Below are 24,174 nucleotides of genomic sequence, written 5' to 3'. Positions count from 1 at the left end.
AACCATAACCACAGTCAAATGCCACATATCACCAACTCCAATTCAGTTCTAAACCTCTCATCCAGATCCCTCTCTCCTCAAGAGACATCTGTTCTATCAAAAACTTAACCTTTAGCCCCACACCTAAATTCAACCACACTGCCCTGGTTAAAGATCTCCTCTCTTTCACCCGCAACCTCAACTGGAAATATCACTTCACCTCCCAAACACAGCCCCCAAATACTAGACCCAGTGTTGAACCTTGTTTAGAACAGTTCCGACCGCCTTCTCAAAGGGATCCTCCTCCCCTCCCCCAAAACCATCCCTTGCAGACGTTTCAGGAATTCCCCACATCCAGTGTTGCCTCCCAGTCCTTCTTGAAGAACATTCCGACAACCCCCAACATCACCCCAGCTGAATCCCGTGCCATTAAGCAGCTGAAAACAGACCGCTCTATTGTAATCCTTCCGGCGGATAAAGGCTCCACAACTGTGGTACTTGACCGTGTGGAGTATGTGGCAGAAGGACTGCGTCAACTCTCCGACACCTCAACCTACAAAGCTGTTACCCAGGATCCCATTCCCTCCATTCAGACTGAGCTGCAGAAAATCCTAAAAATCCAAGGTCCCTCACAAGGCCTCACAATGGCTTCCATAGACTTACTCACTCCACCTGAGCCACGTACCCCTACCTTCTACCTATTACCCAAAATCCACAAAGAGAACCATCCTGGCCGTCCCATTGTAGCAGGCTTCAAAGCCCCAACAGAACGTATCTCAGCTCTGGTAGACCAACACCTCCAACCTATCACCTGCAGACTCCCATCCTACATCAAGGACACAAACCACTTCCTAGAACACCTCAAATCCATTCCCACTCCTCTCCCACCTGAAACCTTTCTTGTCACCATAGATGCTACATCCCTTTACACAAACATCCCACACACCCATGGTCTCTCTGCCCTTGAGCGCTACCTCTCCCAACGCCCACCCGAAGATCTTCCAAAAACCTCATTCCTTATCACTCTTACCAACTTCATCCTCACCCATAATTACTTCACTTTTGAAGGCCAGACCTACAAACAAATCAGGGGAACTGCCATGGGAACCAGGATGGCTCCATCCTATGCCAACCTCTTCATGGGCCGCATGGAGGAGGCTTTCCTGAAGACCCAACAGCTGCTTCCCCTGGCCTGGTATAGGTTTATAGATGACATCTTTGTGGTCTGGACTCATGGTGAAGAAACACTCCTTAATTTTCTCCATAACCTCAACTCCTTTTCGAATCTGAATTTCACCTGGTCCTTCTCCAAAACCAAAGCCACCTTCCTCGATGTTGACCTTCATCTTGTTGAAGCTCACATCCACACCTCTGTCCATATCAAACCCACCAACAAACAACAGTACCTTCACTTTGATAGCTGCCATCCATTCCACATCAAACGCTCCCTTCCCTACAGCCTAGGTATTCGTGGCAAACGTATCTGCTCCAGTGATGAATCCCTCAACAATTTCACCAATAACCTGACCAGTGCTTTCCTCTCCCGCAACTATCCTGCAGACCTTGTCCACAAACAGATCTCCCGAGCAATACATTCCTCCCCGTCCAACAACAATATTCCTACCCTCAGACCACACAGAAGCATCCCCCTTGTCACCCAATATTATCCTGGCCTCGAATACATCAATAAATTACTCCGCCAGGGATATGACTTTCTCAAGTCAACCCCTGAAATGAGATCATCCCTTGACAAAATTTCCCCACACCACGCAGAGTTGCCTTTCGTTGTCCCCCTAACCTCCGTAACATCCTTGTTAAACCCTGCAATATTCCCAGACTACCTTCTCTACCCAGCGGTTCCTACCCCTGTAACCGACCCCGCTGCAAAACCTGCCCCATGCATCCCCCCACAACCACCTGCTCCAGCCCCGCTACTAGGAAAACATACACAATTCAAGGCAGGGCCATGTGTGAGACTACACATGTCATTTATCAGCTGACATGCCTGCACTGCACAGCCTTTTACATCGGTATGACAACAACTAAACTGGCTGAGCGCATGAACGGACACAGACGAACTGTCCGCCTAGGAGATGTCCAATACCCAGTAGCGGAGCATGCCCTCCAGCATAATTCTAGGGACCTAGGAACGTGCTACACTGTATGTGCCATTTGGCTTCTCCCACCCAACACCCGTCCCTCTGAACTGCGGAGATGGGAACTTGCACTCCAACACATCCTTTCATCCCGCCATCCCCCTGGACTAAACCTACGTTAAACAACCTCACTCCCATTTACTTTTCAGTCTTCTCCTCTTTCCCTTTCCTCTTTAGCCATTCATGCATCTTTCCATCCTACATCTTTATACTATACACCTCTTTACTTCTGTATGCATCCTCTTTGGTTTGAAGCTGGCACAGTACCTGCAGTAGAATATCTTTGGCTTCCCTCTGACAACCATGCCTCCATCCTTGCTACCTTCCCTGTTTTCCTTTCCCTGTTGCTTCATAACCTGGGTTGTGAGTAACTAAATCCACTTTCCCTTCTTCCCTTTCTTTCCCCTCTCTCCTCCCTGATGAAGGAACATTTATTCCGAAAGCTTAAATTTTCGGTTGTTTTTTGTGTTTCTATCGGCTGTACTGAGCTGAGGTAAGTACTGGCCAGCCCCTCTATCTCTTTGTTAGTAATTGTTTCACATCTTTATATGAGATTTTCCATTAATTAGTTAAATGTTATGATTAGTTTCACATGTGACCTCCCCATTAATGCTATAATTTTTCCAGTGGTAGGGCTGGAAAAACGTTTCATTAAATGTATGTATGAGTAGGTTTTACAGCAAGAAAGCTTGCAGGGATAGGAACCTCCAGATAGGAATTGGGAATTGTATCCTGGAAAAGATGTCAAGGCTAGGAGAGCAATAGAAAGTGACAATGGGTAGTATGGAGAGCATATCAGGAAGAGATGACCTCATTTCATAAGTAGAGATAATTGTAGCCCCATCAGAGTAATCTATTGAACCATTCAAGTCAATGATGGTACTTAGTAAATATTGGGGGGGGGGGGTGTCTCTTCTGCCTTATTTGGATGTAAAATCAGCATTGGTAGAGAAAGGGAATTGGTAGGGAGGAGACTCACTTGAAAATTTGTCTGTGGATGTGGGCAGTGGGATAGTTATGCACGTGACAGACTTTTATTTCTAAGTTTAGGTGGATGCTACTTGTGCTGTTTGAGGCTTTCCCAGTGCTGCATCTGTGTGAAAGGATCTTGGGAATTATGCAGGGGCATAAAATCTTCGAAGACAAATCATGGACGGCATCAAATACTACAGCCCTCTGCCGGAAAAATGGGTCACAGTCTGCGGAAGCGCACTGCGGTGCGGGAAATGCAACCATTTATTAAGTCACTGCTTATACGTATTTCGACCGCCTCTTTGATGATGGAGTTCCAGTATGTGGAAGCATATGAGAGGCTCTTGGTTTCTTCGTAGTTCATACCATGTCCCGTGTCAAGGCAGTGTTCGGAAACCGCAGATTTCTCTGGCTGACCCATCCTCGTGTGACGTTTATGTTCAACGCATCTGTCTTTAACTGTATGACACGTCTGGCCAATATAAGACTTCCCATAGTGGCACAGATTTTATAGATGTGCTCTACGGGGAGGAGATAGTTAACACCGTACGTGAGTTCAATAAACTGTGCAACAAAAGGGAGAGACTGTTGTTACTGAGATGTTGGGACCAGCAAACTATACCAACTTTTGCCAAGTTTACCCATTATGTGGATCCTGTGGCAGCCAGGGGAATTAAACAATGAGCAATCAGGGCACTGGTGAGGGAAAAAATCCGTTATACTAGATGAGTGTTAGACCAAGTCTCCAGAAGCCTGCTCTCACTTCGTCTGAAGATCTCATTGTGTCTGTTAGCTGATTCCTGGAAGTGGGTGGACAGCTCTACTTGGGTGCTTTTGGACTGGGTGTGGCAGCAAATCATGGCATGTCAAACTTTTAAGTTCCAACGCCTTACACACTGGTCATTGCAAGAAGATAAATTTAGCAGATGGACTGTGTTTAATGTCACAGATAAACCACTGAGTGACACTGCAATGTCAGTGTTAGAAAAGGGACTTAATTTTGTGCCTACTCCCAAGATCTTGCCCATCAAGGAGTTCATCAGTACCATTGAACAAGGTGTTTTAAAATTTCTGAATGATGCTGCTGAAGAAATAAGGTGAGAGGCTTGCACATCAATAACCAGGATGCCTGCAACCAAGCAGAATGTCACCATTGAAGAGAGAAGAGCACTCCGATCTTTAAAAGAAGACAATGATATAGTAATTTTACCAGCTGACAAGGGTAACGCCACTGTTCTTCTGCCTGCTACATCTTATTTTGGCAAGATGATGGACTTACTACAGGATACAGCATATCGTCGTCTCCAGAAAGATCTGACAGATGTCGTATAACGGAAGACATCTGCTCTCCTCAGTTCCAGCCAACTTCCTGACCATCTGAAGAAGAGTTTAAGAGAATGAGCACCAGTTCCACCACGACTTTATGGCCTGCCGAAGATACATAAGGAAAATGTTCCGCTTTGCCCTATCGTCAGTAATATAGGTGCCCCAACATACCGCTTAGCTAACATCTGGCTTCTCTTCTGAGTCCCATGGTGGGGAAATGTGAACACCATATTCGAAACTCAGAAGATTTTATACAGCAACTGAAGAACCTGCACCTTGAATCTACCAACTTACTAGTGAGTTTCGATGTGGTTTCTTTGTTCGCACGAGTGCCTCTGATGGACTCATTACAACTCACAGGAGCTAAGCTGGAAGAGGACATCTTACACCTTTTCAAACACGTGCTTACCTCAACTTACTTTTTATTTAATGACCAGTATTTTGAGCAGACTGATGGTGTTGCTATGGGTAGCCCCCTGTCTCCCATAGTAGCTAATCTTTTTATGAAAGATTTCAAGGACAATGCACTTCATGTGGCATCTGTTTTGCCATGGATGTAGAGAAAGATGGTGAGCTCCTGTTTCTGGATGTTTTGTTTTGTAGAAAAGGAGACAGCACCCTGGGTCACAGTGTGTTCTGGAAGCCTACACACACAGACTTGTAGTTACAAGCTACTAGCTGTCATCATCCTTCACAGTGCAGCGGTGTATTATGGACCCTAGTGCATAGGGTTAGAGCCATCTCAGATCAGGACAGCTTATCGGCAGAGCTTAGCCATCTCTGCTCTGTGTTTGCCCAGAACAGCTACTCCAAGAAGCAGATCCAGAATGCATTTCGACCAGCGCACTCCAAACCTCAAGAACAGCCTGAAGAAGCAGAGAACACCAGGGGGTGAGTTTTTCTACTGTATGTTGGTAGCATGTCTTTTAAGATGGGCAGAATTTTCAAGAAATACCAGATTAAATGTGTTTTCCAGCCCCCAGCATGAGTGCAGTCAATGCTGGGCTCTGTTAAAGACAATCTCGGCCTAAGGAGACCAGGTATATATAAAATCCTGTGCCACTGTGGGAAGTCATATTGGCCAGATGTGTTGTATGGTTAAAGACAGATGCGTTGAACATAAATGTCACACGAGGTTGGCTCAGCCAGAGAAATCTGCAGTTTATGAACACTGCCTTGACATGGGACACAGTATGAACTATGAAGAAACCAAGATCCTCTCGTATGCTTCTGCATACTGGGACTTCATCATCAAAGAAGTGGTCGAAATATGTATAAGCAGTGACTTAATAAACAGAAACCAAGGGTTTCACCTGAGCAAAGCCTGAGAGCCAGCCTTGGCGGCATTAAGGAATCATCAGTCGCAGATTAGCAACTGCACTGAGTCAACGCAGATGGGAAGCCTTAGCGCAGATGCTTAAATCACATGCCAACACCTCACGCACGCGAATGGGGTCCATCGCTCCCAGCTGCATTTCCTACACCATGGCTCCTTCCGCAGACCGCGACCCATTTCTCCAAAGAGGGCTCTCGTATTCGACACCATCCACGATTGGTCTTTGATGACATTATGCCCCCACTGGCGCCTGCGCTGTTCTTGAAAGCCAACATATAAATTGGCGAGCTTCTCAGCGATGCAACAGTAGCACCTGAAGGCAGTTGTCTCGCAGAAATAAGGTGCTGTTTCTATGATATTGTCCGGTGTCATTCCCAAGAACCTATCAAGCAAGTGGATGCTACTTGTTTAGTACACAACTGTATTGAAAAATTATAAAATGTTTAAAGTTTGTTGATAATTGTGTTTTCTGTAGCTGTGAATCTGATTTTATTTTGGATTTTGACTTGTTCTGTATGTATGTAAGTCTGTGTATTGCTATAGATGTTATACAATTATATATATTGTTTTACCCATAGACATTACAATGACAAACAAAGATTTGCACTGGAACTGAAACTGCGCTGTAGTGAAAATCTCAGCATATGCAGCAACCCACAAAAATCCATTGAAATACTGGCAGCTGACCTGAAGAAAAAATCTCCAAATACTGTTCGTTATTTGCCTGCTGCTATTCTTACTTCACCTACTTCTGAAACACTGTAAGTAGAATTGTAACTTGCATAGCCTCTTGACATAATTGTGGCTTCTGATTCTGTTAATTTTGCTAGTGACAGAATATAACCACTCAACTACAGCTTGAATCCACTATGCCCATACAAGAAAGGTTTGATAATTTACCAATTCTCAGAGAAATAAAAGGCAAGGGATGAATGAAATTGAGATATGTAGGAGGGCTAATGGGTAAAAGAGCAAAGAAAAATACAGATAAAACTTGCGAGCTTTAGAGATCTTGAAGGAATGGCAAAGCAATATCAATACAAATCTAATTATTTATATAATTCTGACAAAGTTTGATGAGCATACATAGCTTGAGGAAAGCAATTGCTAGCAACACCAAACATCACTGCTTGGACAGAACTACCATTGTGAAAGATTACTAATGTAATATATTGCAGAAAGGCACAAAAGCATTAAAAATAAAAGGATATATTTCTAGAATTAGCCTAAGAATATAAAAGAATAATTTCTTATCCAGAGATGAGTTATCATTTCTCACTGACACATGCAAATCACTCAAACGGAACTTACTCACATGCACAGATACAAGATAATTTGTTATTTCCCTCCAGCATAGCATTTGTGGAACATGATGAGTGAATTGATAAACTATGAAGTTCATAAAAGAAACAACATGAGTGACTGTATAAAGAAAAGCAGAATAAAATTTCAGACCCTAGAACTAGTTCAGTATTGACTGAAGAACTCCTTGGATGCTGTGCCACAGTAGTATACTAGCAAACACAGTATCAATTAGTCCTGATAATGAACAAACTAAAAGGCAATATTTAAAATTTCAAGTAACTAAAGAGTTTTAATACATTAGTAGATTCAGAATTAATGAAATTTTTGATAAAATCACCACTGACATTTAGGTTTTAAACCAACTGGATAAATGATTTGGGTGCTGTCAGGAACAATTTAATTAGTAATAGCTGCTATATTGGAGAGAGAGGGAGAAAGAGAGAGAGAGAGCACTTCTGTCACTGTGACAAATGGAATAATTTAGTGTATCAGGGAGTAAGATGTCATCAAACTTTAGTCTTGTTATCAGCAAGCCAGTTGCTTGCACAATGGGCAAGAGTCACACTATCAGTTTATTGGATCACTGCTAGATCATTGGTGCACAATGTATGATACACTCAATCTTTGATATCATGGTGGTACAGGGTTTTCCTTATGTCACTGAATCTAGGATGTGCAGTGAGTATCTGAATTGAGGGAAACCCACTGACTCCAACTACATCAGAGAGCAGCTTGGTCTTTAGTTGAATACTATTTCTGACTGTAATATCAGATAAATAGGTCATAGTGTAGCAAATCTCTAACTAATTCAGCATCGGACAATGACTAGTGAGCAGCTATATTATTCGGAAAAAGTTCCACACTACTCATTTTCTATTCCAAGAAGTACTTATGTACACACTGAGCACAGTACACAGTCCAAACACAAACAGAGTTGTCAGTGATCTGGGGCAGGGTCCATGGGCAGCACTCATTCATAAATTAGACTGTTTGTCCTTAAGCAGGCTCCAAAGGCAATCGGGGACAGAGTCTGTTGCTCAGTAATAATACATTAGTCTTAAGGTTAATCAGTATGCAGAGTCCAAATCACAGTGATACCCATGACAGTGTACAAAACTTGAGGCAGATGTAGCACAGCTAGACCCAAAAAAGTGCCTGGCCTGTCTTATGCAGGGTGAACCAGAATTCCATTAACGAACTTTCAATGGTTGTTTGGCAATTCGTTCTGAGTATTATGGTATAAGGGTCCCATCGTCTCCAGCAGCTCATTAGAGAGTTATTGGATTTCATTTGGTTTCTTGGCCCAGTAAGCTTTGTATACATATTGCACTGAAAATGATGCACAACATTGCGTATGTTGACAGTATGCGCTGTGTGTCTTGTTTACGTTTTCTCACAGTACCTGTGGTCGATACTCAGACGGACTTAGTTCCTAGGATTATTGCAGCTGCAAAAGTAATATACTAACCTCTGGTATTCTTGAGCATGTTACACAGTCAGTGGTACATCTCTGTACATTCTGCCATGATCACGGGTGTCAGTATTTTGAACAGTTCTGTATTTGTTACATGCTGTACTGTTTGTTGTACCTTTTGGTCATTGCGTATTACAGGCTTCTTCACTGTTGTGAAGGTATTTTCACAGAAAGAAAGGTGACTGTCTAACAAATCAAATAAACTATAATTACATTATCACTCTGCAGTGAACTACTAGAGACTTTGTATCCCTAATACCAAAATACTTAGACAGTATGTATGAATAACCTTTGAAACTGTATCAGTGGAGTTCTGGTCTGCCTTGTGTACAGCCCTGGACAAGTGAACTAACCACATCACATGGTGCTGCTAGCATGGCTTGGAGATTGTGACATCAGTGGCACCTTCTCAGCTGCATTCCAATGATGTGGGAACTAATGCCAGGTTGGAAGCAATTTCCATATTGTTGTCAACAACTCTGTAATGAGCTCCATGTTTATGCCTGTTGGATGCACACCTGCCTCAGCTGTGGCATCTCTGTTATTGTGATCTGTTTCTGGAACTACCACTTTATTTACATCTTATTTTTCCAGCTGGAATACAAAAATTTGGTATAGAAATTATCACCCACTTGTGTAACCTTGCTCACTACATTTCACATCCCACACAAGATCACCATTACGGAGAACTCAAAACGTGGAAAAATTTTGGCTGGACTGATGAGTGATGGTAAACATAGTAATGCCAATGGTGGGGCACTAGAGCACCCCATTTCTGAGCTGCACCGTTGTCAAGATGATGCAGTTCTCAGCAAAACTCCACTGATAAGGATGTTAGTGTTAATACATTGGTCACCTGACCTCAGTCATACAGGGAATATCAGGAACACTATTGAGTGAAACAAGCCCTCCTTGAAACCAGCTGTGACCAATCTATGTGAGTTGCGGGTAGCAGTTGAGCAGTTATGGATGAAAATGCTTTCATTGCCTCTTTAGTCAGTGGTATGATACAGCACTGACCTCACTAGATGGAGATGGATTGAACATGGTTCTAGGTAGTATTTCTAATTCAGTTTGTCCAGATAATATAAGGGTTATTCAAAAAGAAATGAGCCAGAGCCTGGAATGCACAAACTGGTGACAGGAGAGTAATATTGTGGTGAGTGTAACAAGGTGTGGTTCTGAACAGAGTGTGGAAGTTCACAGCCCACCACTAGAGAGCACACCTGCACATCACGTGACTATACAGAGCTAGCTTCAGCATGCATCAATTGTCCAACACTGCCAGTCACATTGCAGACAGTGACTTGGTGGTATCAACAGAAGAGCAAAGAGATGTTGTTCATATTTTTGACAGTGGAAGGAGTAGGAGGAACAGACATTCATCAACGAATGTCACAAGTGTACAGAAAACACTGCATGTCCCTTTCAAGGATCAAGGCATGACACAAGCACTTCAGGGAAGAACAGGTGTCATTAGCCAATATGCACAGTCTGGAGCACCACACTGAATTACCAATGACATCGTCCATCTGGTGTATGCACACATTGCCCAGGACCACCGAGTGATAGTGAAAGCCATAGCCACCGTGGTCAGATTAAGCATCAGAAGAAGAGTTTATACCATCACGAAGGAACAACTGCACATGCACAAAGTGTGTGCCAAATGGGTGCCCCACAGTCTTCAACCACACCAGGAAGCATGTTGAATGGTCCTCTGTCTTGCTTATCTGCATCGCTATACCCAGGAAGGGAATGTGTTCCTGTCTTGAGCGGTGGTTGGAGATGAGTCAGGGTGTCATCACTTCAAGCCAGAATCAAAAAGACTAAGTCTCCAGTGGAAGCATCCAGGGTCACCACCACCAAAAAAAGCCAAGGCCATCCATATGAGTGCAAGAAAGGTTATACTGACAGTCTTCTTTGACCAAGGTGGCCCCCTTCTGATTCACTTCCTGCAGCACAGGACAACAGTGAATGCCCAGTCTTGCTCACAAACCTTGAACACCCTTCACCAAGCATTCAAATCAAAACAACCAGGCAATCTCACCCATGGGGTCGTTCTGCTCCACAACAATGCAAAGCCTCATATGGACAACACAGTCATAGCACTCCTGCAGAAATTCGAATGAGAAGCACCCGGCCACCCTCCATATGGTCAGGACCTCTCTCCCTGTGATTACGCCATTTTTGGTCCCCTTAAAAAGGCTCTGAGGGGCAAACGATTCACCTTGGGTGATGACATCCAGCTGTATGTGTGGAATTGGTTAACATCACAGCCTCGGAAATTTTATGAGACAGCCATTCACCACCTTGTGTCACAGTGGGACGGGTGTCTTAACAGCCAGGGTCTAACATACAGGTACTGGTTTCTGTAATTATGCCCCCAGCTTGTTTCTTTTTGCGTGCCTCTTATATAAAAACAATAATAATTACAATACAGGCTATCAAGACTACTATTTTTATCCATGATTATTTTTGTTTTATGGGCTTTAAGTTATGATCCAAGGCTTTTTTCTGTGCCTATTTGAATATTACAAAGGATCTATTCCCACTGGCTGCACAACTGGGGTATATAATGCCTCATGTGCATTCAGTCCATTTGTAGCCTACCAGATTTACCTGAATCGATGTCCTCAGCAGGTAGCACCTCTGCCAAAAACTGGCTGAAGCGTTGGTGGTGCTGTAGTAAATGATGCAGGCTGTACCAAAACTTGAACTTCAAACAGTTAAGTATCCCCTGAATGTTGTCTGAACTGTTGTTTATGGCCATTTCAGGCCACACATACTTTAGTTTGGTACAGATCATTGAGCCTCTACATACTGCACCCAGCAATTGTCCTATAGTTGCAGTAACCTAACACTAACACAACAGTCCACTATTGTTTAAATGTGACAAATAAACAATCAGCCTGAGTCACAAACCAAATAACTCTCTACAGTAGCAACACAGTTCAGACAGAACATCAGACTGTTTTTCAACACACATAGAATCATTAACATTAGTTAGAAGTATACAGTAGGACTTTGCTCTCGTTAAACAACACTCTCATGATATGTCAAGATCACCTGTGGTACATTTTCCATATAGGTTGACATAGGTGTTAATTAATATACAAACTCACTACAGATGACTCTTCCGTGGTAGAGATGGATCTAATAAAGAGTGTTATTTTGAAAACTACATAGCGCTTTAAACTTGGGCAAGGTTGGAGTTAACAGTTTTCAGTGAGCTAGAAGAACCAATAGAATTTTTGATTGCAGAAATTATTTCTGGTTACAAATTTATAAAAATAAATAGACACTATTTTTTCTGCAATATGAATCCCCTGGCTTATATGTATGAGTGCCTTATTGCAAATTACAGTGAATTTCATGAAATTGTTAATTAGTGCTTCAGTTATTTAGTAGTGTATGTCCTCTGATGCAGAAAAATTCAGGCAATAAAAGTACAGTATCGAAGTCCAGTTATGACAACAGAAAGTTATAACTTGAAATACAATTAACATGGAAGCACACTAAATTCAAGAAAAATAAAATGTGTTACCATAAAGTTGGAATATTTCACAATTGAACAATCTTGGTCCTAATATTGATACATGTCTGCTAGTTCACTTCAAATCTGCAGAGTCATACTGTTTGAATATTTTCAGTTAACAATATTTTCTAATTAACATTCACTCTACCCAAACTAATTATATCAGTAGGTTCTGAATAATCAGATGAGCGATTTGAGTAATTTTAGAAATGTAATAAATATAGCAAAAATATCTGCTAATTATTTGAGGAGGGAAAAGTAACAGATTTGAGGGGGAGGGAGAGCAGGTGTACCTACCTTAGCACATCTCACAAGCGTACATATGGACTACAAAAAGAATTAATACCTGGCTTCAGGAACATGAGCAACTCTCACCTGAGAGGCAGAGATAAATCAGTATCAGATCATGCTCTGTGACCATACAACCATCAATTAATTTCTCAAATACTGTCATTTTGTCAGGGTCCAATCATTACTATGGTAGCACATATAGAGAGGTCATAGAAATTCACAAAAAAAAGAGAGAGTTAAAAGTTGACAAGGTCTGAGCTTTAGTGTTAAAGAAAGCAAATAGCACCAATTCTTTCACACTATAAGCTCCTTAACACATGACAGCAAGATTCCATGATCTTAGGCATCAATCTGCTGATGTCACAAATATACAGTTTCTTGGATCCATATGAGCAGTTTGTCTTGCAGAACTTGTTTACATTTGAAAATGTTATCTGACTGTTTCTAGCCTCTGATGATATCTCCAGCATCAGAAGATGGATGAAACATAAACCATAGAAATATACCTTGGACCATGGCACAATACTGATAAAACCAAAATCAGCAAGGATACAATAATAAACAGTTACTAAAAATTTCATTCAATCTATTGTAAATTATGTTTTCATCTTAAAGGAAAATACTTGCATATATGAGGTGCTATCCAAAATTTTCAGAACTGGTGCTGCCATCTTTTGAAAACCTTACTTTTGGACTAATGGTCACCATCACCCTCAAAGTAGCTCCCATCTGAACATACACACCAGTCCCAGTGCTTCTGCCACTGGTCAAATGTTTTCTGGAAGTCCTGTTCTTGAGGGTGTTTATCACCACCAGTGATGCTTCTTGAATCCTCTCTAGAGTGTTGAACTGATGGCCTTTCAACTTGAGTTTCTGTTTTGGGAATAGCGCAACGTTGCAAGGTACCAAATCTGGTAAGTACAGTAGGTGGGGTACAACCGCCATGCTGTTTTTTGCCAAAAAGGTCCTGGTGAGCAAGGACGTGTGACAGGGCATGTTGTCGTGATGCAGCAGCCAGTTCCCTTGATGCCAAAGTTTGGGCTGTCATTTCCACAAGTTTTCACAGAGCTGTCACAAAACATCACAATATTATGCAGAATTCACTGTTTGGTTGGGTGGGATCAATTCTTTGTGCATAATTCCCTTGGTATCAAAGAAAACGATGATCATGCTCTTCACTTTGCTTTTCACCTGTCTCTCTTTTTGGGTCTTGGAGAGCCCAGGCTCTTTCACTGGGACAATTGTTGCTTTGTCTCTGGGTCATAACAATAAATCCAGCTCTCATCACTGGTGATAACCCGTGACAAGAAGGTTGGATCATCAGATGTGGTCTTACTAAGGTCCATTTACACTTCAGCAGGCTGTGCCTTCTGATTGGCATTCAAGATCCTTGGCACAATTTTGTGGCAATACGATGTGTACATTCGTTGACATGTCCCATAACCAATACCCACTTCCTGCACAAGGTCTTGAATGGATCGACGTTGCTCCGCATGAACCAATTGTTGAAGTTTGGCAACAATGTCTAGCATTGTGTGGCTAACAAGTCTTCCAGTGTGAGCATCATTTTTGACATCTGTAAGGCTGGCCCTGAACTGAGCAGGCCACTCAAACACACACATACGGCTCATGCTCTGTCCCCCAAACACTTGTTGAATCATTCAAGGGTCTCCATAGCACTGTTCCTGAGATTCACACAGAATTTGATACACTTGTACTGTTCTGTTTGCAGCTCCATCGTAAAATCGTGACACACCAAACACAGAGTATTACGGAAATCACTGTGGGACATGCAACACAACCTCCCAGCTGAATGCCATTCCGCACACTGACTCATCAGATATGCAGCTCTCACCATCTAGCAGTGCAAAGATCTACTACTCCTGCTTTACAGATGGCAGCACCAGTCCCAATAATTTTGGATTCCATCTCGTAGCGATGTGCTGTTTACTTCCTATGGCTAGGACTGTACTTGCACGGCCAATTTGATATTTGTTATCAACAGCATGTGTCACAATACAGGCTAGTGTATAATTAATATTGGTTCTTGATATGCAACTAAGAGGAATCCTCAGTTTTTATTCTACAAAATAAGATAATTTTAAGTGTGAAGAAGTCTGCCCTGCAAGTATTTGTCAGGGGTGTAGCCTCATACAGAAGTTAAACATAGTTATCAAGAGGAGAAAAAATTATTTGACAAGTGGTGCTACAGGAGAATGCTGAAGATTAGATTTGTTTATCACAAAAAAATAATGAAGAAATACTGAACTGAAGTAGAGGGAGAAGAATTTTATGACACAACTTGACTGAAAGACGGTATCAGTTGATAGGATACTTTCTGAGACATGACAGAATAATTAATTTGATGATGGGGTGAAGTGTGGATGGGTAAGTGTAGAGAGGGGCCAAGCCTTGGCTACAGTAAGCAGGTTCAGTGAATGTAGGGTGCAGCAGTTATGTGGAGACAAAGAAGTAGAAGAGGAAAATGTTGTAATTGTGAAAGGCAGATGTTGCAGGTTCAAGTCCTGGTCTGGCACACAGTTTTAATCTGCCAGAAAGGTTTCAAATGAAGGCATGCCCTGCTGCAGAATGAAACTTTGTTCTGGAAACAGCCCCCTTAGCTATGGCTAAGACATTTCTCCACAATATCCTGTGTTCCATTAGTGCTAGTCTCAGTTATACAGGGAAACATCTGTGAAGTTTTTAAGATATGAGAATAGGTGCTAGTGGAAGTAAAGCTGTGATGACTTAGGGGTACCTCAGTCAATAGGGCAGGTTCAAGACCCAGTTTGGCAAACAATTTAAATCTGCCAGATAATTTGATTCTCAGTCTTGTTTACATGAAGGTCAACATCCATTCAGTTCTTTTACTTGAATTCCAACAAGAACTTTCAGTTACAACATTTAGTAAGCTCCAACTAGGCATAAAACATTGAATTAAGGACACACACACACACACACACACACACACACACACACACACACACACACACACACAGTAGTAATGTTCACAGCAAACAGCAGTAGCAAATGAATAGCTGATGAAATTCAAGCTTTTTTAAAAAGAAACATGTCATTCTCATTTTTTACTATGTTAAATTTATGTCAGAAAAACATAAGGCTGTTCTACAATGTAAAGGCACTTTGTGGTTTAATATTTTTACCAAAAATCTTCAAAAATTCTCCACCGGTTTACTTCCAATTTTTACCTGATACCCTAATAAACAGTCTGATACATATAGGCTACACATTTTTTAATTATAGTGAAAGGTTTTTAGCAAAACTCTTAGAAAGTTATTGACTGATTTACTGCAGATTTTGACCCAATACTCTAATAAACGTTTGGACAGACACAGACTACACATTTTTTTATCTGTGGTCTGTAATTATACATACACTATATTGATGAGAAAGATTGCTAGCAAAAATCTCGAGAACTTTGGGACAAAGCTATCTCAAATTTTTACATGTTACTCTGATAAATGTAAAGATGTATATATGCTACTTTTTCTTTTCTCGCCATACATGTGGGGTGTGTGTGTGTGTGTGTGTGTGTGTGTGTGTGTGTGTGTGTGTGTGTGTGCGCGCGTGCGCATATGTATGTGTATGTGCATGTACTATACCTCTATATATAAAATGCAATGTCTTGACTGACTGACCCATCATCGCCCAGCCCAAACCATTAAGGATAGAAACTTGAAATTTGGAGAAGGTCTAGATCTTATACTGTAGGCATTAGTTAAGCAGGGATTTTTCAAAATTCAACCCTAAGGGGGTGAAATAGGGGATGAAAGGGTTTTTTGAACAATGTTACTATTAATGTAATTTTTAGCTAGGCCTAAGAAAACTGGTATTTGGTTTGTCAGCCAAAGATAAAAAAAATATGTGTTTCAGCATTTTTGGAAATTTAACCCTGTGGAGGTGAAATAGTGGGTGAAAGCTCTTCTTGAAAATATATCATTATTAAAGAACTACTGAAGTATTTTTAAAACTACATCTATGGACACTGGTATTTGACTTCTCAGTTACAAATTAAAAAAAATGTTTCAGTGCTTTTGGAAATTGAATTCCTAAGGAGGTGAAATAGGGTATGAGATTTTTAATCAAAATATTTTATTGTGAAAGCATTCTTAAAGCTAAATCATAAATTTAAATTTGGCTTCTCAATTAGAAATAGAAAGATACGTGTTTCACTATTTTTGGAAATGCAACCCCTATGGGCATGAAATGGGGGATGAAAGTTTTTATGGAAATATTTCACTTTGCAAGTATTTTTGAAGCTAAATATTTGAAAATGGATATTTGGCTTCTCAGTTAGAAATAAAACATGCGCAAGTAACTGTTTTTGGAAATTCAGCCCATAATGAAGTGAAATAGGGGACAAAATGTTTTATGAATGTATTTCATTGTGAAGGCATTTTTGAAGCTAACCCCTAAGGGAGTGGTACAGGATCAGACTAATTCACTGACTCGCCCAGGTCAAACCACTGTGGATAGAAATTTGAAGTTTTGAGAGGGTGTAGATCATATACTGTAGGCATCATTTAAGAAGGGTTGTCTGACATTCCACTCAAAGGGGATGAAAAAGAGGATGAAAAGCTTTTTTAAAGTATGTTTCTATTAAGGGAATTTTGAAGCTAGAACTATGAAAACTGGTATTTGGTTTTTTGAAAGTATGTCTCTATTAAGGGAATTTTGAAGCTAGAACTATGATAACTGGTATTTGATTTCTCAGAATTTGTGGAAATTCAATCACTGATGATAAATAATTAGTATTTTTGAAGGCTACATCTACAACAATTGGTATTTGACTTCTCGGTTAGAAATAAAAAAAAAAAAGGTATCTCATTGTTTCTGGAAATTCAACTCCTAATAGAGTACAACAGGGAATGAAAATTTTTAAGCAAATAATTCATTACATTAAAAAAATTTAAAGCTAAATTTATGAAAATCAGTATTTCACTTATCAGTTAGATATAAAGAAATTGAAGAAATATATGATGAAATCAAAGAAATTATTCAGATAGTGAAGGGAGAGGAAAATTTATTAGTGATGGATGACTGGAATTTGGTAGTAGGAAAAGGGAGAGAAGGAAACATAGTAGGTGAATAGGGATTGGGGCTAAGAAATGAAAGAGGAAGCCGCCTGGTAGAATTTTGCACAGAGCAGAAATTAATCATAGCTAACACTTGGTTCATGGTAAGGCAGAGATTTAGGAACCATGTTTTAAATTGTAAGACATTTCCAGGGGCAGATGTGGACTCTGACCACAATCTATTGGTTATGAACTGTAGATTAAAACTGAAGAAACTGCAAAAAGGTGGGAATTTAAGGAGATGGGACCTGGATAAACTGAAAGAACGAGAGGTTATACGGAGTTTCAGGGAGAGCATAAGGGAGCAATTGACAGGAATGGGGGAAAGAAATACAGTAGAAGATGAATGAGTAGCTCTGAGGGATGAAATAGTGAAGACAGCAGAGGATCAAGTAGGTAAAAAGACAAGGGCTAGTAGAACTCCTTGGGTAACAGAAGAAATATTGAATTTAATTGATGAAAGAAAAAAATATAAAAATGCAGTAAATGAAGCAGGCAAAAAGGAATACAAAAGTCTCAAAAATGAGATCAACTGTAAGTGCAAAATGGCTAAGCAGGGGTGGCTTGAGGACAAATGTAAGGATGTAGAGGCTTATCTCACTAGGGGTAAGATAAATACTGCTTACAGGAAAATTAAAGAGACCTTTGGAGAAAAGAGAACCGCTTGTATGAATATCAAGAGCTCAAATGGAAACACAGTTCTAAGCAAAGAAGGGAAAGAAGAAAGGTGGAAGGAGTATATAGAGGGTCCATACAAGGGTGATGTACTTGAGGACAATATTATGAAAATGAAAGAGGATGTAGATGAAGATGAAATGGGAGATACGATACTGCGTGAAGAGTATGACAGAACACTGAAAGACCTTAGTCAAAGCAAGGCCCCCAGAGTAGACAACATTCCATTAGAATTACTGACGGCCTTGGGAGAGCCAGTCCTGACAAAACTCTACCAACTGGTGAGCAAGATGTATGAGACAGGCGAAATACCCTCACACTTCAAGAAGAATACAATAATTCCAATCCCAAAGAAAGCAGGTGTTGACAGATGTGAAAATTACCAAACAATCAGTTTAATAAGCCACAGTTGCAATATGCTAATGCGAATTCTTTGTAGACGAATGTAAAAACTAGTAGAAGCCAATCTCGAGGAAGATCCGTTTGGATTCTGTAGAAATATTGGAACACGTGAGGAAATACTGACCCTACGACTTATCTTAGAAGCTAGATTAAGAAAAGGCAAACCTACATTTCTAGCATTTGTAGACTTAAAGAAAGCATTTGACAATGTTGACTGGAATACTCTCTTTCAAATTCTGAAGGTGGCAGTGGTAAAATACAGGGAGCGAAATGCTATTTTCAATTTGTACAGAAGCCAGATGGCAGTTATAAGAGTTGAGGGACATGAAAGGGAAGCAGTGGTTGGTAAGGGAGTGAGACAGGGTTGTAGCCTTTCCCCGATGTTATTCAATCTTTATATTGAGCAAGCAGTAAAGGAAACAAAAGAAAAATTCAGAGTAGGTATTGAAATCCATGGAGAAGTAATAAAAACTTTGAGGTTTGCTGATGACATTGTAATTCTGTCAGAGACAGCAAAGAACTTGGAAGAGCAGTTGAACACGGAATGGATAGTGTCTTGAAAGGAGGATATAAGATGAACATCAACAAAAGCAAAATGAGGATAATGGTATGTATTCAAATTAAATTGAGTGATGTCAAGAGTATTAGATTAGTAAATGAGTCACTTAAAGTAGTAAAGGAGTTTTGCTATTTGGGGAGCAAAATAACTGATGATGGTCGAAGTAGAGAGGATATAAAATGTAGACTGGCAATGGCAAGGAAAGCATTTCTGAAGAAGAGAAATTTGTTAACATCGAATACAGATTTAAGTGTCAGGAAGCCGTTTCTGAAAGTATTTGTATGGAGTGTAGCCATGTATGGAAGTGAAGTATGGATGATAAATAGTTTGGACATGAAGAGAATAGAAGCTTTTGACATGTGGTGCTACAGAAGAATGCTGAAGATTAGATGGCTGGATCACATAACTAATGAGGAGGTATTGAATAGAATTGGGGAGAAGAGAAGTTTGTGGCACAACGTGACTAGAAGAAGGGATCGGTTGGTAGGACATGTTCTGAGGCATCAAGGGATCACCAATTTAGTATTGGAGGGCAGTGTGAAGGGTAAAAATCATAGAGGGAGACCAAGAGATGAATACACTAAGCAGATTCAAAAGGATGTAGGCTGCAGTAGGTACTGGGAGATGAAGAAGTTTGCACAGGATAGAGTAGCACGGAGAGCTGCATCAAACCAGTCTCAGGACTGAAGACCACAACAACAACATAAAGAAATATTTGTTAGGGGACTGAAGTTTGCTATGAAAATTTCTCCACAAGAAATGCAATAGGCATGATTAACAAAAACTTTGGACTCTAACTACCAGAATCGCTTTTTAGACAGAAGTACATTCAGAAAAGACCATGCCATAAGCTTAGACAGTGTTGCTATTTGTAAACAACAATTCAATTAAATAAAAACAAAAATATCTCTGTGGGCCATACAGCCTATGCAAGTGAAGCCTATTTTTTAAATATTTATAACATATGTCTATTTATCTGTCTACTTATACTTAATGTAATGTATAAAAACAAATTGTTGATCAACATTGCTAGCAAAAATCTCAAAAAGTGCTTGGCCTATGTACTTCAAATTTTTCACTGTAGTCAATAAACATTCAGATGGACATAGCTGATTATTTTTTAAATCTTTATGGTATACAAATATTTAATTTATACATTAAGACAGAAAAGTTGTTAACAAAAATATCAAAAATTTTTGGCTAGTGTATTTCAAATTTTTCATAATAATCTAATATATCATCTGATAGAGAAAATCTACATATTTTTCAATATATATATATATATATCCCATGCCACTTTCCTAGACGTTGACCTCCATCTGTCCAATGGCCAGCTGCACACATCCGTCCACATCAAACCCACCAACAAGCAACAGTACCTCCATTATGACAGCTGCCACCCATTCCATATCAAACGGTCCCTTCCCTACAGCCTAGGCCTTCGCGGCAAACGAATCTGCTCCAGTCCTGAATCCCTCGACCATTACACCAACAACCTGAAAACAGCTTTCGCATCCCGCAACTACCCTCCCAACCTGGTACAGAAGCAGATAACCAGAGCCACTTCCTCATCCCCTCAAACCCAGAACCTCTCACAGAAGAACCCCAAAAGTGCCCCACTTGTAACAGAATACTTCCCGGGACTGGATCAGACCTTGAATGTGGCTCTCCAGCAGGGATACGACTTCCTAAAATCCTGCCCCGAAATGAGATCCATCCTTCATGAAATCCTCCCCACTCCACCAAGAGTGTCTTTCCGCCGTCCACCTAACCTTCGTAACCTCTTGGTTCATCCCTATGAAATCCCCAAACCACCTCCCCTACCCTCTGGCTCCTACCCTTGCAACCGCCCCCGGTGTAAAACCTGTCCTATGCACCCTCCCACCACCACCTACTCCAGTCCTGTAACCCGGAAGGTGTACACGATCAAAGGGAGAGCCACATGTGAAAGCACCCACGTGATTTACCAACTGACCTGCCTGCACTGTGATGCTTTCTATGTGGGAATGACCAGCAACAAACTGTCCATTCGCATGAATGGACACAGGCAGACAGTGTTTGTTGGTAATGAGGATCACCCTGTGGCTAAACACGCCTTGATGCACGGCCAGCACATCTTGGCACAGTGTTACACCGTCCGAGTTATCTGGATACTTCCCACCAACACCAACCTATCCGAACTCCGGAGATGGGAACTCGCCCTTCAGTATATCCTCTCTTCTCGATATCCGCCAGGCCTCAACCTCCGCTAATTTCTAGTTGCCGCTGCTCATACCTCACCTGTCTTTCAACAACTTCTTTGCCTCTGTACTTCTGCCTCGACTGACATCTCTGCCCTTACTCTTTGCCTTTAAATATGTCTGCTTGTGTCTGTGTATGTGCGGATGGATATGTGTGTGTGTGTGTGTGTGTGCGAGTGTACACCTGTCCTTTTTTTCCCCTAAGGGAAGTCTTTCCGCTCCCGGGATTGGAATGACTCCTTACCCTCTCCCTTAAAACCCACATCCTTTCATTTTTCCCTCTCCTTCCCTCTTTCCTGACGAAGCAACTGCCAGTTGCGAAAGCTCGTAATTCTGTGTGTGTGTTTGTGTGTTTTGTTCATGTGCCTGTCTGCCGGCGCTTTCCCGCTTGGTAAGTCTTGGAATCTCTGTTTTTAATATATTTTTCCCATGTGGAAGTTTCTTTCTGTTTTATATATATATATATATATATATATATATATATGTGTGTGTGTGTGTGTGTGTGTGTGTGTGTGTGTGTGTGTGTGTGTGTGTCTATAACACATAAAGAAGAACCATTGTTAGCAAAAATGCCAAAATGTTCTTGACCACTTTAGTTCAAAATTTTTTCTGTTATTCTAATGTACTTTTGTATGGGCATTGGCTATATAATTCTTTAATTATATGTGGGAAATGTTAGAAAAAAGCTCAAAAAGTTCTTGAACAATTTATATCCAATTTTACACAATGCTCTAATAAAAATTTGGACATACACAGACTGTATATTTGTAAATACAGTGAAACCTCTTTGTAACATTACTCCACAATGTTTTCCTTTATGTTACATTCATATTTTCTGGTCCCTGCCAAAAGCCCATATGCACAATGCTAAAATTTCCACTTTAGTACTTTCCCTCTATACAACAATTTCCTTCATGTAATGCTCATACTTTTGGCATTCTAACATATTATTTCCCTCTTTATAATGTTTAAGCAACTGGCGTCTATGCTTCATTTTCTGTTCTGTGGATATGCATAGGCTCCGAAAGGCCATGCTCAGTGTGTCACATTTCAGCATCAGTGACCGAGTCACATGAGATGTGATACACATTTTGCTTGTCATTTGTCGCCTTGGTGCTAGTTTTTGTTTTTTGCATGAGAAAATAGTGAACCTCTGTACAGTGTGTTTAACACTGTGCCCCTATTACATGATACACCTGAGGTGTGTACCAAGTGTACATGTTTGGAACTTCAGACTGGTGCACATTGTCCTATTACACGATACACGTGGGATATTCCTGGTGCAAATCTGCACATGCGCACTAGGTGGAATATCACTTGAAAATGGAAGAGGAATGAAGGATTTTTTGTAAAGTCATATTAAAAATTTCTGACAAGTGAGAGAGCTCAAGGTTCCTATCTCTTAAAAGTAATTGCAGGTCTCTTATTAGATAAAACAGAGTTTTGTTATTATCGTTGTGAATCATGCCTCAACAGCTTGTTTTGTATTATGACACTTGTTTACTTAAGGATACTTTATCTAAATTTATAACAATAATGGAAGTTCCAGGTTGGAACAATATGTAAAATAAGGGAAAGGCAACGACCCACCTACTGTGTAATGGATTGATGTGTGGGACATAGATGCACCTAATAGAAACAGCATACTAGCTTTCAAGCATTTGCTCTTCTTCCAGCAGTACCACAGACAACCACACAGACCCTAAATTTACATTTATATTTGTGGTAGTCATAGTTATTTTTTAATATAGTTATTTTTTTAATATTTCCCTGGCAGTGTCTGCAACCATTACGATTAGGGCAGAATGGTGATGACAACGACGAAAAGACAGACACGTATCAACTTTGGCTGGGAAGAAAGGGTGAATGTAGGGGGAATAAATTCCTATTAATGAAGGAATTTGAGGCCTGAAGATACACAGGAATTGTTTGTGAATAGATGTGTTGCACATCCCACAGATACTTCATTTCTGAAGAACGTAAAAGTGGTTTTCCTGCCAGCCAGCTGCAACGTAAGGACTTGAGGATAATACCTGTCCTGAAGCTTAAATACAGGATGGCTCTGGTAAGAAAGACTTTGAATACCATAGACACAAGAAAGCCAGGAAGCTAGTATAACTCACAGCTGAAGCTTAACATTTTACAAACTATGAATTTGATAATGTATTCATTATGGGAAGTGAGTGCAGAAACTATCAGATACTGTTTTCAGAAAGCAGGATTCCATGAAATCAAGATGGTTGTTCCAGTGGAAGAAGTTGGATGTGAATTGCAAGAGTTCCATGAATTAGTAGGCAATAATTCTGTCTTTTGTTGATTTTGCGACCACAGATGATCATGTGGCAACTACAGGAGGGCTGAGTGTTGGAGATTGATTGATGAGAGAAGAATGGAAAAATGGAAGTAAAATGAAAGTGATAGTGAGGTGGAAGGTGAACCTGTGCCCTCATGTACAGAGGCAGCTGAAGGATTTGAAATATGCAGAAGGTTTATGTTGGCCCATAGACTTGAGGACACAACAATAGTACGACTTTCTCATTTAGAGCAAGAAATGGTTCTGATACAATCCAGATCAAAGAGGAAGCAGACATGTTTGTCTGACTACTTCAAAAATCCTAGACATGTGCTGTTCAAGTTATGCCAATTCATAGAGTTTTTGCAAAAATTTGACTGAATTTTTATTTTATAAATTCATTATTAAAGTACTTGTTTTGCAGCTAATTCATTTTTAATTTTTGCCATTTACTGTGTTTTTCTGTTGTAGATCCTCAGTAAAATTTGACTTAAGTTTTAGAATTATCAATTGGAAATTGTCGTCTTTATAGTGT

General features: G+C 40.5%; 1 protein-coding gene across 6 annotated transcripts in view; it reads left to right on the top strand.

Annotated features, from left to right (window-relative positions):
• Window positions 1-24,174, top strand: part of LOC126335174 (adhesion G-protein coupled receptor G6-like) — a 166,861-nt gene that overhangs the window by 61,214 nt on the left and 81,473 nt on the right. For all 6 annotated transcript variants that reach the window (XM_049998157.1, XM_049998160.1, XM_049998161.1 and 3 more), the window contains one exon: window positions 6,348-6,530. In XM_049998157.1, the coding sequence (XP_049854114.1) occupies window positions 6,348-6,530 (183 nt within the window). The remainder of the gene's footprint in view (window positions 1-6,347; window positions 6,531-24,174) is intronic.

This window comes from Schistocerca gregaria, chromosome 2 (assembly GCF_023897955.1).
Source record: "Schistocerca gregaria isolate iqSchGreg1 chromosome 2, iqSchGreg1.2, whole genome shotgun sequence".
Taxonomy (NCBI): domain Eukaryota; kingdom Metazoa; phylum Arthropoda; class Insecta; order Orthoptera; family Acrididae; genus Schistocerca; species Schistocerca gregaria.
This window is presented reverse-complemented; position numbering and strand designations above follow the sequence as displayed.